Source organism: Nicotiana tabacum, chromosome 20 (genome assembly GCF_000715075.1).
Source record: "Nicotiana tabacum cultivar K326 chromosome 20, ASM71507v2, whole genome shotgun sequence".
Classification (NCBI taxonomy): Eukaryota; Viridiplantae; Streptophyta; class Magnoliopsida; order Solanales; family Solanaceae; genus Nicotiana; species Nicotiana tabacum.
This window is the reverse complement of record NC_134099.1, coordinates 96,495,974-96,510,346: the sequence shown is the minus strand read 5'-3', so window position 1 is coordinate 96,510,346 and position 14,373 is coordinate 96,495,974. Positions and strand designations below refer to the sequence as shown.

At 37.5% G+C, this 14,373-nt stretch overlaps 1 protein-coding gene and 1 pseudogene across 4 annotated transcripts; both read right to left on the bottom strand.

Moving 5' to 3' along the window:
• Positions 1-4,714, bottom strand: part of LOC142174469 (acyl-CoA--sterol O-acyltransferase 1-like) — a 25,577-nt pseudogene extending 20,863 nt beyond the window's left edge.
• Positions 4,715-8,219: 3,505 nt separating this feature from the next.
• On the bottom strand, positions 8,220-14,053 carry LOC107804982 (deSI-like protein At4g17486). Of its 4 annotated transcripts, XM_075240952.1 has the most exons (5): positions 13,683-14,052; positions 12,050-12,319; positions 10,796-11,061; positions 9,359-9,646; positions 8,220-8,650 (listed from the first exon to the last, which is right to left on the bottom strand). In XM_075240952.1, the coding sequence occupies exons 3-5, from the start codon at positions 11,034-11,036 to the stop codon at positions 8,406-8,408; spliced, it is 774 nt and encodes a 257-aa protein (XP_075097053.1). In that variant the 5' UTR covers positions 11,037-11,061; positions 12,050-12,319; positions 13,683-14,052; the 3' UTR covers positions 8,220-8,405. The 4 variants fall into 4 exon arrangements, with proteins under 4 accessions (XP_075097053.1, XP_016484436.1, XP_016484438.1 ...); XM_016628950.2 differs by lacking the exon at positions 12,050-12,319 and having other exon boundaries at positions 13,683-14,053; XM_016628952.2 differs by lacking the exon at positions 12,050-12,319 and having other exon boundaries at positions 10,796-11,115.
• Between the last annotated feature and the right edge of the window lie 320 nt (positions 14,054-14,373).

Here is a 14,373-nt window from a genome sequence, read left to right as displayed (position 1 = left end):
CTGTTATCACATAATAGTTAGTATTATGTTCTATCCTGGAAGGAAATAATCCAAAACATTGGGCAACATTGAGGGAATTAAATTTCTTAGGGACACACAAGCAACTTGTGGTCTCAGAATTATTTTACGATTTGTTTATTAAACTAACATTTCTTTTTCTTTGATTTCTAGTTTCGAACACAGATTATCAACAATCTTAAGGAATTTAAACGATATGTTACACATTAATTGGTTCCTGTATGCCGGCCTCATATCGAGCAATTGACACAACAATTGTTTATAATTGTAAAAGTTGGACCTAGGATTTCTTACATCCTTTTTCAGTTAAGAATTTTTGGTGTTTCCAATGTGTGAAAACAGTGTTTACCCTCAAAATTGGATAACAATTAAATTTGTAAGTAGTTTTAAGAATACATGGATTAATTTGGCACAAAGCGATAAATTAAGAGTTGCAATTTAAATGAACGATGATAAAGTAAATCCAAACAGCACAACTTGACAGTTACAGTCTTGGCAACTCAGTCACGCTTGAACTGGACGCAATTTTATCAATATCAAGATACAGAAGAACAAGAGCTTAAAGAAAGAAATTAAATAAATACTGCTTTGGAATGCGTGTTACCCTCCCTTTTACAAGTAATCAGACCTCCTTTATATAGTAGGAGAGTCATATTTTAGGTATTATTCTATAAAAGGTAAAAATCTCCTGATTCGCTGATTTGCCGGTTCCCTATTGATACGTGCCGAGATTTCCCCCGTAATACCCGACCGGTTACGGATATTTTGGCCTCCTGTTATTTCGGTCTTCTGTACGTTATACCGATAATGTTTCCTCGAGCTTGTTCGTGGTCAGCGTCGATTTCGGGATCATGGACTCAATGTTCTCGAAGAGGGGCATTCTGACCTTGTGTTCTGGTTCGATGTAACTCGGGGTCGATCTCCAATCCCTCAGGTTCTGAACTCGATCTGTAATGTAATAGACGAGCTCGATTTCGATTGTGTACAAACACATTGGAGCGAAAGGGGATCGACACTAGAGATGAACATGATTTTTTCAAGAATAGCCACAATTAAAAGGAGTTAGTGAAGATAAAGTCACTGGAGAAGAAGAAAAACTGAAAACTACATATTGCTTTAAGAGGACTTGGCACTTTCAAGGGACATTGTGATACTTTAAATTTTAAGGAAGGCTTAGTTCCCTCTAAGGGTGTTAAACGGGTGGGTCGGGCCGGGCCGGGTTGCTATTTTTTGGACCCGTACGGGTTACGGTCCGGGCCGGTTACGGGTTTGGGGCTTAACGGGTTTAACGGGTTCGGGTTCATCCGGGTAAAAATTGAACCGTACGGGTTACGGGTTGAGGGGGTCGGGTCGGGTCGGGTTTAGTGTATTTTTTATTTTTTTTGTATTTTGTATAACTATTGTAAGTTATATAAATACTTTGTATTAATTTAAAGATTACAAGTTATATTAATACAAAAGTATTAATATAAATTGCAAGTGCTACATTTATTTCAAAATTAAAGTTTGCATTTAAAAAGTAAATTAACAAAAAATAGTAAAACTAAATTTTCATGCATAATAAATTAACAATACTTCAAATTAATCTAACAAACTAAAACATTAAGCATAAATACGTCTAATAATTTTAAAATAACACAAATTGTCTTAAATTCTTAGATGCGAATTTCCGGAGGACGCTCAAGACAATACTTTATATGCCTCCTTAAAGTGTCTGTGCCAGACTCTGAACGAAAATTTAAGACTTGACCACAGTTCTTGCACTTTACTTTCTGACCTTCTTCATTTTCTTCTACCACCTCAAAGTGTTGCCAAACATATGAGCGTACTCTAGAATTACGAGGCATGATTTAAATTGAATTGAGATTTGAGAATTGAGAATTGAGAATTTGAGATTGAGACTTGAAATCTTGAAAATTGGAGAATGAGAGAAATTGAGATTGAGAAATGAGAGTTGAGTGAAGAAATGAAGAAGAGGGGGTGTATTTATAGTTTTAGAGAAGGTTAATTTTGTAAATTGAAAAAAGGTTAAATTTTAAAGAAAAAAGAGGCTATTAATGCAATTAACCCATTGGGCAACGGATCCCTGCCAGGTCTTACCGTTGCCAACGGTTAGTGGGCCCCACTTAATTCAAAAAATTAAAAAAAAAAACAAAAAAAAAAATTGTACCGGGTCGGTTTAACCGGTACACGGTACTGTTCACGTGGACCGGGTTTGACCGATCCGGTTAACCGTTACCAAAATTTAAATGGACCAACCCCCTCTACCCCTCCTACCCATCCCCACCCAGCCCCCTATGTACCGGGCCGGTCCGGTTTCGGTTTTAACCGGTCTGGGCCGGTTCGGTTACGGGTCAACCCGGCCCGTTAAACACCTTTAGTTCCCTCTACTGAATGCAATGAGAGGACTTCTTTAGCATACAGTTGGAAAGATATTATCATCGAGCACTCATGTCAATTTGTGTATGGGTCAAAATCTGACCATAGTGGTCATCCCCCAAGAAGAATGACAAGGGGTCGACCAAGATGTAATCATGCCCAAGGAACGAGATAGCAAAGAGCACCTCGGCCATCGTTGGGGTCGAATCGTCGAAAGCGTACATCATAGAATAAGCACGGTGTTCGAGCAACGACGAAAGGTACAACCGTAAGAAAGCACGTCGGTCAAAGACCATTGGATAAAAAGGGAAAATAATTATATATATGGGGAGAGAGAGCTCAGATGAGGGGGAAGAAAAGAAAGGAGAGCAACCACAACAGAGGAAAAAAGAAGAGTCCCTCGTTTATCATCACTTACTTCTTTTTCCTTTCTTGGCTCCCTCATTTCGGATGCCTCTCTGCTCTAGATGTAAGTTCATCTCTCATGTTTGGTGTATGTTCATCTTATTAATAAATCTTATACATTTCTACTCTTGGTTATTTCGCACTTAATATGCTTGGATCTGAAATAAATTATGTTTGGCTAAGATTTACCTTCTTTATTATCAATAATTAGTTTGACAAAAGAGTTTTAAACATTTTGCCCAAACAATTTGGCGCCGTCTGTGGAGATTTCTTAGCCAAATTTCTTAGTTTTTCTCAGATCTAAAACCGGCGAAATGCAACCACCCACTCAAAAGAGTGGTAAATAAATCTCACATGCTAATCTAGATCAGGCTGCTACATAAAAGTATGAGTTATAACCAATATCCACGCAAAACCCACATCTCGTCAGTAGCGATAAATTTAGCATGATATACGCACGTTCAAAACATAATCATGGTCATCTAGCATGACCACATCCCCATTTGACCCATTCACCTTGTATATTAACCCATGTTCCCGCCCTTTATGAGAGGACGACAGCCTGTTGCGCAGTCATCTGAAAGAATGACCACATCCTGCCCTACTTTCACATTCCCCCACACATCGGATGGTCCACGAATGAATTATAACATGTTTCCCTTGTTGTAAGTACGAATTGAGCGAGATCGGACCAGGGCTCAATTTCAACACTGCAGCAAGTGAGGTGAGCCCAACCCATACAAAGCTTAGACACTGCTAAAAACGGAGTTGAACACGGCCGCCGAATCTAAAACCACCATTCCATCAACCATTCAGACACAAAGCAGAGCAAGCAATGCTACAAGGCCGACCCCTCTCACCGACCTGTTGGATCGAGGTACAGAAAATTTTATTTTGGTTTATCCTCTATTGTTGGTTTAAACAGGAACATGAGCGTTGTATGGGCAAGCGAACAATGGAGCATTCCAACTAGAAACAATAGAAGGAAAACTACTACAAAACAACTAGAATGTCGCCCACCTCAAATACTTCAACTTCTGAAAAAGGACGCCCCGCAAATCGTACTCTTTTTCCCTCACCCGGGTTTTGTCCCAATTGAGTTTTCTCGGGGAGGTTTTTAACAAGGCGACGAGAGAGACGTCTCGAAGTTCAAAGCATAATTCATCGCCCAGCCTGCCGACGATCTCTCCGGGCCAAGCGATAAAGGGACTAGATACATGGAAACAACCCCAATAAATGTATGAAACAAACATGTACAACACTCCCCAGTGAGTGAAACAGTAACATTTCATATTTCCCGACGTCATATTCTCTAATGCGGGCAAAATTAAACAAACTGGGACTTATCTAGGAAATACATTGTATTCTCCAACGCAAGAAAAAGTAAATAAACTGGGACTTACCCAGGAAACGCATCGTATTCTCCAATGCAAGCAAAATTAAGCAAACTGGGAATCACCTAGGAAACGCAGAAGTTAAGCAAAACTGGGACTCCCCTAGGGAACACCTAAAATTATCCAAAAAAAAAAACTGAGTACGCCAGGATCCACAAACAATATGGTGGTCTGTGATTCTCCAAAATCTGACAACGAAACAACGGGTTAATATTTCGACCTTAACTCGAAATAACACCCCTACGACCAAGGGCCATCGCCAAAAAAAGAATTCGACCTCGCTCGAATCACGACGGGTTAATACTTCGACCTTAACTCGAAATAACACCCTTACGGCCATCGCCAAAAGAAGAATTCGACCTCGCTCGAATCACAACGGGTTAATATTTTGACCTTAACACAAAATAACACCCCTATGACCAAGGGCCATAGCCAAAAGAAGAATTTGACCTAGCTCAAATCATATAGATTACCATTCCGGTCTTACTCGCAATAACGCCTTTGCGGCCATCGGTCATCGTCAAACAAAAAAAATTTGTTTTTTGTTTCCCGAACTTGTACAAATAAGTTAGAAATTGATTTCGCTCCAAATCCAGATTCGACCTCGCTCGAATACATATGAAAAAGGCGACTTTGCCTAAATCAACAACTGAATTCAATCTACCTCGAATGATTCAAGTCGAAACTGACTTCGTCAAAAACGACGAATACTAATTTAACCTATCTCAAAGGGACATTAAGAACCAAAAAGGAGTCATGAAGCTTTAATTACTTAATCGCTTCCCAATGGTCTGTTCCGGGTTTGTTTAGATCTGCGGCGAGTTCAGCCACCACCTCCGGGTCTGAGTTTGAATCAAGGATGATTCCGCCTGAAGCAACAAATCAAAAGTTAAGCTCGCCCAAATATGCAAATCTGAAGGTCTACGCCAGAGCAAAAAAATGTAAGGCAAGAGGGAGAGAAATACAAAGGACGTACAACGACGAAACAATCCTTTTATTTATACATTTGCGCAATGGTCGTACCCTATACACGTCCAGAACCGGCCCAGTACAAGAAAAAGAACAAAGCAAAGAATAAAAAAAACATAGACTAAGGCAACAACTTTTCACTCGGCGTCATCGCTGCCATCCTCCCCATCATTATCTCCATGAAATTCCTCCTCAGCATCCGCATCCTCACCGGCATCCAGTGTCGCATGGTCGTAGCCGCAGTTGACACGAGCCTCTCGTGCCTTCATCCGAACTCCTTCATAAGCGGCCTCGGGGATATTGCCTGCCTCCCACAAACTCTTGTATATGTCCCGTTGAGCCTCGGCATGAACCCAAAGCTCGTGCAAGTGGCGAGGAGCAACAACAGAGGCAGATTCAACTTGGGACAACAATTGTGCCTTTTCGGCCTCAAGTACAGCGACCCAATCTCCCAAGTTTGAAGCTTCCCGATCAATTTCGCCAATGCGCTCTTCGAGTCTCGCCTCCCTTAGCGTGGCCGTTTCCCTCTCGGATTCCTGCTCGGATTGAAGGACGCGGATAGTGTCCTCCAACGCCGCCGCCCTTGCTGAAGCTGACACCCGATCACTCTCGGCGCTCTCCAACTCGGACATTTTTCTCTCCAACTGTCTCTGTCATGACACAAATAATAGTTCTTGTGGTTGGCTCTACAAAGTAATTGGGGCAACAAATATGAATCTCTTTGTGAAGAAATATATTTGGGATATGGCATTATTCACTAAATAGCTTCCCTTTACACACCGCAATCTAAGAGAATTGCGAAAAGAAAGAATAAAACATTAAAGGAGGAAATGATGAATTCCTTATTGATAAGTTTTGAATTACCCGTGGGGCGAAGCTATTCTTATAGCTAACTGAATACTCAATCGCATTCCTCATAGAAAAATGCAATCTATTCTATATGAAAAATGGAAAGGAAGGACGCCCCAACTTAAAATATTTTAAAGTGTGGGAGTGCTTAGCTAAAGTGCAAGTTCCTAAACCCAAAAGGGTAAAGATTGGACCGAAAACCATTGATTACGTTTTCATATGATATGCAACCAATAGTAATGTATCGTTTTCTGGTTCTAAATCAGAAAATTCTGACATTCATATTAATACGGTATTAGAATCGGATAATATTCTTATTTATCCATATAAAAATGAATGTGTCTTTTCGTGAAAAATCTAAGCGGCCTCGGGAAGAAGCAAAGAAAGTATGTTTAATGAGGAAAATCAAGACTTAGTAAACGTCAAAGGACAACTATTTCTTTTGGATCAGAGTTTCTGACATCTCTATTGGAAAATACCAAACTGTTAAAGAAGTTACGTCTTCCTTAAAAGCACAACTTCCAAAAACGTGATGGTCAATAGTAATATAGAATCCATATTAAAATAATTGTACTTGGGAGTTAGTTGATTTTCATCCCAGGAACAAACTGTTAGGTTCTAAAAGGGATTTTTAACAGGAAAATAAAAGATGATGAAACTATTGACAAGTATAAAACAAGACATGTTGTGAAAGTGTTAGATAACGAGAAGACCTTGTCTATTCTAACACATACTCGTTGGTTATGAGAATTACATCTATAAGGATGTTAGTAGCATTGGTTGCATTGTATGGTCTTGAAATCCATCAAATGAATGTGAGAACATCTTTCTTAAATAAAGATTTGGAGGAAGAAATTTATATGAAACAACCTAAAGGATTTGTGGTTCCTGAAAAAGAAAAGAAGATGTGCAGATTTGTTAAGTTCCTTTTTGGACTAAAACAAGCACCCAAATAACGGCATACCAAATTTGATCACACAATGGTATCAAATTGTTTTAAAGATTAGTGAATAATAGAAAAGGCACATGAAATGTTTGAAATGTGGGGACGTTTAGCTTATGCATGACAAAAGCGAATGTTAGACGCAATGTCTATATTATTTAAAAGAACTAGATGATACGATTCTTCGAACCCCATGAATCTTTCATGGATATTGATATGGTAGTCGAAAAATTTATTACTTGTTAAGTATTAGTGATGACTAGTTGATGAAACTACCAATTTCAAGGTTGTTCACATGCCTTTCCAGAAAGATTGTGTTCTTTCTAAAACATTTATAGTGTTTTGTTCTTTTATGAAAGGGAAAATGCATATTATTAACCCCCTAAATGTTGAGGTGGCATAGAGAGTGTGTTCCACTCTCTTTGAGAGAGTGAGAAGCAAAAAAGCGGGAAAAAAAAAATAAAAATGCAACGAGGAGTTTTAAAAATTAAAAATTACGCACCATTAAAAATGCGACGAGGAGTTTTGATATAAAGGAGGATATAGTTCAATAGGTTTTGGAGACAGGCGATAATTTAGGTAAAAAAACTGACCAAAAGGTGATAATCTAAGCGAGTTTTAAGGTATTTACTCTCATTTATTTCATTATTCTAATCAATTAATTCAACTGTAACTACATTTTGTTGCATCCAATGCGAGAATAAAGTGTGTGAAACAAAGAGAACTAGATTATTAGGAAAAAATAAATATTAAAAAGGAAAATGGAAAACGGCAAAGTTGACAACCTGAGGAGTTTGTCAACAGCGCGAAGAGCTTTAACTTGAAATAATATCGATTTATTGCCTATTGGATTCCACTACTTGGGACTTTAGCCATTTTGTCCCGTTGTAATCTGTAGCGATTATAGTACATAACTTCTTCTTTGCCATTCCAGCTAGTATCTATTACCTCAGAATCTTTGTCAAATACTATAGCCTTTGTCAAATGGTAACTGTGACGCTCTGGCCAGCTCGTGCACACCTCGACTAATTCCAGAGGGTACCTACTACCTCCGACCAACACAAGTATCTAATAATTTTATCTACCAAAATTTAGACAGATGTGACCTAGTATTTTCGACTCCAATAGAATTTGAATGTGAGACCTCATAGTTCTCCAATCTCCACCCACTTTATTGACCACTAGGCTATACTCTTGGGTGCAAGCATCTCCATTCATCTTGATCCAACAACTCACTGCTTCAACTTCCAAGTGTGGCAAACTTTCTCAAAAGAAGCAATCAAATAAGGAATTCTTTTTTTACATACACTGAAATGTCATGTTACAAATACTACCCCTTCCTAAGCATGTCACTCTGATTGGTTTTTCATTTTTCCCAAGAATACATGAAATAACCTTCATAACATTTCTGTTCAACAAATTCCAAGAAATTGGAAGGGTCCATTATCTTACCTTTCCTTCAGAGACCTGTTGTTAGATTTTCTTAACTCCCAAGATGGTAAGCACCCTTTCAAGGGTGACTGCAGAAATAACGAAGATGTCGATAACTGCCTTTGCCTTGTTGAAATTGACGAAAGACAACTGAAAGCACTTCTCAGCCTTCTTTTCTCACTATCATATTCAGGGCCATTAGGGTCATGTTCCACCGCAGCAACTTTCAGAGCCTCGGGTAGCATGCAGTTGAATGTTGAACCTATATACACGAAAAAATAAAAGAATGAAGCTTATCATTTGCAATCATTAATAAGCTCGAAAAACATGAGAACCAAACCCTATATTTTCTTTTTGAATTTAATTTCGAGCTCCGGTGTAAAAACTTTTACACACTCAAACAGGTTCCTTTCCTCTTCTCAAAGTTATTAACTCATACTTACTGTAAGTAATTTCATGCAGTTAGTTTTTAAATGACAAACTATTTTCTTTTCTACAAGAACATTTTCAGGAGCATAGTCCCGAACTACATTCAGTGGATCACACCGATTACTGATTATCATGCATAAACATCTCAAGTAGTATTATCAAAAGGAGCTATTTTGCTTAAAACTTGGGGAAGTAAAAAGAACAATTTCCTCCAAATGCTATGTTCTGTGAGGGTAATATCTTATACATTTTGTGTATGACAGAGGCAAAGGAAATTGTTTCGCGCTTCCCTCTACCAAGCACTGTTTAGTATAACCAAACTGATGCCTAGGGGAATCCATATATTCATATTTACTGCAGTTGAGGACTTCAGTATACCAAGATGGGGAAAAGAGAATTAGATGAATTCTCATTATGAAAGCGCCGGAATTTATGAGTTTAGTTCTCCAAGACCAAGTCAACTGATAAATCCAGAGCCAAATGCTTGTAAGGTCCGTCATATTATTGCTAATACAAGAGAGGTGGAATGACAGAAGGTTACCTAATTTTGCAAGTCTGTTCACCCATTTTGGAATCCTTTTCCCAGTCAGCTTGTAGCATAAATCGTTGCAAAAATGGTTGCAGTTCTTCACAATCAAGTGATACGTATCACCATTATAGCTAGCAGCTTGACGTTCAATAAATTCTCTAACTTGACAGGGATCCAACTTTGTAGCCCCAATGAATATCGACTTCCTGAACTTGAACCCTGGGCATTGCCGTGGTTCAACTTCAAAGACACCACTGCTTGGATAGTCATGAGCTCCAAATGCATATTCTACACCATGAACTGTAAAGTATAGGTCAGATTAACTGAACATACAAAAGTATGAGGGACCAAATACAACTAATTCAGGCAGCAGATCCACTCACAGTTCTCCTTTTTCCATGTAAAGTTTAACATACGGTTCATTAGTTCTCATTGAACTATTAAGATGCAATGGTCAACGGTTAACACTTCATTGGGATTCCCCTATCAAAAATTTTAAATATCCAACGTAATGCTTTCTCCGGGGGACTAAAACCAATATAGGAATCAAAAAAGAGATGCACAAAAGACCTTTCTACTATCTTCTGTGAATGAACGAATTTGGAAATACAGAAATGGGAGTGTAATATGATTCTTACACACTCCACAACTTTCCAATCCCCCAAATTCAAGACCATTGTCTCCCAATACAATATATATATATATTGATAAGTAATCAATACCAATACAATCTTGCCTCATGAAACAGAAGAAAGAAACTGACATGACCGTTAAGTTGTTAAGGAAGACAACATGCATTTAGACTTGTTAAGTTGTTTAACAACTTTCTGATGCATCCATGATTCAGTTCAGAGGAATCTCTCTTGCCAGAAAAAGTATAAAATCCTTTTGAAGTCCATCTCTCTAACCAATACAACTTTAGGAGAATTTTGACAATTATTGAGAGGCACCAGGATCCAAAATGACTCCCGAGTCGCCACATTTTAAGTTTAAAACCAAATAATGAAGAGCAAACTTGACTTATGTTCCAATGAATTGAGATTTGAGTTAGATTTCCAACTTTAAGCTAGACCACCAATACATGATAAATGCATTTATCTATTCTTGACTAAGTAAACCACATTTACAGGATGGATCCTACATGGATATATCCAAGAAATAAGTTCTGATTTCTGAATCTGAACACAAGACTTTAGCTAACATCTTAGCTAAATCACAAGTCAAGATAGACAAACTAATCCATCGGGTGATGAAATGTACTGCGGTACATGTGATCAAACAGAACCAGGAATAGCAATATATAAAGCAAAACCCCCCAAAAGAGCATGTATCTCCAATTGTAGGAGCAACATATCGAAAAACAAAAATGGATATTGCATGGGTGCATTGCCACATAAATAACAACAAATAACTCTAAAGAAAAGAGGGAAAATCTAATAAGGCTGATACCTTCTACACCAGAATGAAAGATACCAAGGCCAGCCCAATATACATAGCCATTCATAGGAGTCAAGTCATACACATTGAGATAAACAGGTGTGTCACCAGGACCGTATCGATCTGACTTCGCTTTGGGTAGCAAACAAAAATGTGCTGCTGATTTGGTCTTCAAATGGAGAGGCACAATCGATTTCCATCCTTTCTTTGGTTTTGAGGTCATTTTCCTTTCACTACCGAAATTAAGGTTCATTCAAGGCCCACTAGCATCTTGCTCTCTGCATGAACCGAGAAGCATAAGGCATCTTAAGGAGCTTTAAGAATTCAAAAGACTGAAAAAAGAAAGAAAAATCAGAAGAAATTAAGTAAGAAAGAAGAGAGAACGAGACGAGGAGAAAGCAAAACCACGGAAAGATCAATAATCATGGCTGTTTAATTTCACACAATATTTAAAAAGATTAGGTCAAACTTGCATCAGCTGAACAGAAATACACCAATAATTGTATGCTGAAAGTGAAAAACACTGCACTGGATAAGGTTAGGCATGTAATACTATTGATGCCATGCTTCACAACACGTGCTTTATCTCTGCAACAAATAGAGCATATCATTTGCTTCCTTATCCAAAGCACTAAACATCATTTATCACTAGAACAAGCTGAAACATTACTTTTGTCACCTCGGAAAACTTATACTGGTTGACCTTTGGATTATGTGCAGCTTCCTTCAGATTCACGAGTTAGTTATAGTTCTCATTCAACAACAGTCCATAATCGTTTTATTGTACTAAGTTATATCACGTGCTTTAGCACTGATAGTCAGGAAACAAGATTTAAACAAAGTTTTGGCCTTACACTTACTGACATTCTGCTGCCCTTAAATTTCTTTCCCTCATTTAAATAACTTTGATTACAATGTAGTAGGACTTGGGAAAAAAAGGAGATTGGAAGAAACATAATCGTCAACAAAAACCAATGGAGCACATTTCGTTGACTAGCCCTATACCTGAATCTGGTTTATGAGAGATTTAATGATGAATTCTATAAGAAGGTAGGACAAAATTAGAGATGCTGTAGCTAAACTATCAACTGCATGTTCGATATCATTTTATTCTCATCCATCAAAAAATCAACTTTGATGACCATGAGATCAAATCAGCCACATATAAGCCTTGCCTCCCAGACAACGTTCTCTATCCAACTTCATACTAGATCATGAACCACATCACATGCAAGGTAGCACATAGCACTTATTGTTCAACTGCACCTTTGACTTGCTGAGAACAGTATCATGCAAATGGGAAACTCTATTTCCGTTTTGCAGAAAAGTGTAACAATGGCAGCGTATTTCATTTATCAAGTTAGCTGGTCTATAATAACCACACTTGACCCTTTGAGGATATGCAATGATCTACTTGTGCAGCTTCTCTGGTGAAATAGCGCCTACTTTTAACTTCTTAACCTTGAATTGTTGAATAATAGATTAAGTACTCAACAGAGAGAGGTAAGTGTCTGTAGTCAATGGCAAAGAAATTACCTAGAAAGAATATTAAGAACGAATCTTTCAGAAGGGAGAAAGAGTAAGACAGGGAGAAAAAGTATAGCAATAGGATACATGTCTCTTTCAACTTCAAAGAGAAGTCCACTATATGGATGAGTGGGGAACCACTAATGTGTACTATCATCTGTAGTGTGCATCCAATAATGGCTATTTCTTTAATCTACTTTTGGTTCAAAAGAAAAGTCAAAGTTAAATTTCAAGGGAGAAATGCCATATCTATTCATCAGCCAGTCTAATGGATAAATTTGCTCATATAGAAACGGATATGCACAATCTAATTGTCTTGCAGTTACAATCATGAAGAGATATGCATAAGAAACCACTTTTTCTTTGTTTACTATAACTGCTATCACTCGAAGCTATAAAATTTTCAGATGAACTATTACTAACTTGAAACATGAAGACAACTCAATTGGAAAAAGGAAACTAAGTTGGCTCGTCTTCAGCTTTAGTGATCAGGTTTGCGATGTTCCTAATTATCATTTCTAATAAATGTACATGCTTAGGATGAGCTTTTACTAGAAACCTTCACCTCACATCTTTTCTCAGATAGCGAACAAATCATTGTAACAAAATGACGAAACTTAGATGTATCAAGACAAACTGAACTGCCAAGAGAAGATGACAAATAGAATATGGGGAAGCGGCCGTTCGAAAAGGACTTCAAAAAGCTGAATTGACCAGAGTGTATTGAAGAGAAAATAGCATGTAACAACATCCTTACCTACTTATTTTAGGAAAAAAGAAAAAACATCAAGGTGTGGAGGGTTCAAAGTCCAAGTCAAAAGCAACGAAAGTAAACAGATTGAATCATTTGGCAATCATTATGCAATTGTCAACATCCACTAAAAATATAATTCTATTTTGCTCCAGATGTGGCAGGCAGAATTTTGTATAACTACTAATTCAACCTAACCAATTGATACCCCTCTTAGGGCAGGTAATCACCACATAAAAGCTAATTAAATTTCCTAAAACAAAAAATTCATTTTCCCAAAATTTTCATCCAAACCCCACCACCAAAAATTTCTCTTAGGACACACAAATTGCATATTTATGGAAACCAAATGAAAAAACGAAGAAAGGGAAAATGGAGCAATTAGGTAAAGAATAGTACAATCCGACTAGTAAAAATACCAATTCTACATCAGATCTTGCTGCTATATTGAAACATTTACAGTTAATAAGACTTTACAAGCACTTGTGGAACAAGCACAAACTTTAGCCAAGAATTAGGTGAAAAAGATCCAAACTTTAAAGAAGAACAAAAAAAAAAGAAGGTTAAAGCTTTTAAAGAAACATCAAGAAATGATGAGGAATAAGAAGAAGAAAGACTTACATATTGCCATTAGAAGAGTATTGCAAAGGCAGCAGCTTTTACAACAATTCTGTTGTAAAGACAGGAGAAAGACAGATCACTCTGAAATGGGGCTAATTGTGTCCCAGAGTTATTACTTGTGTTGTGACAAAAACCCAGTAACTTACACTGCTAAAGGTATGAATACCAACCTACAACAAATGTTGTTGGAATTTGCTTACTACACTAAGAAATAGTAAAAAGTTACTTTAAGAAAAAGGAAAGGAAGAAGAAATTAGAGGAATTTGAAGAGACCCCAGATTTCAGAAGCTAAGCAGAAACTGACGGAAGCCAGGACACACGCGCACACTCTCTGTCTCTCCCTCCTAATCTCCCTCCCAATTTTCCCCCTTTCTTTTGGGCCTAAAATATAGGTGCTACGATACACCATAAACCAATTTGCTTTTAGTACGCCTATTAAGAAAATACTAAATTTTATATAAAAATACCTACTATGACTAAATTACCCCTAATTAAACATTTAATGTAAGGGATAAGAAAACTTTTTAGGAATATGTACATAGGGATTATTTTGTAAAAACAAATTGAATTCTTTCTTGATTACATAATTGGACACTTATGTTGAACCAAAATGAAAAAGCAAATTGGTCACTTATTGTGAACCGGACGGAGTAATGAGTTTGATGGAATATTTTTTGGGGGTTTCCCATCT

Bases quoted from the DNA above. Each gene is read 5' to 3' on its own strand.
- LOC107804982 (XM_016628950.2), bottom strand. From the start codon at position 11,036: ATGAACCTTAATTTCGGTAGTGAAAGGAAAATGACCTCAAAACCAAAG. The intron at 9,647-10,795 runs GTATCAGCCTTA...TATACTTTACAG, and splicing joins CTTTCATTCTGGTGTAGAAG to TTCATGGTGTAGAATATGCA. The intron at 8,651-9,358 runs GTAACCTTCTGT...TCGTGTATATAG, and splicing joins GAACAGACTTGCAAAATTAG to GTTCAACATTCAACTGCATG.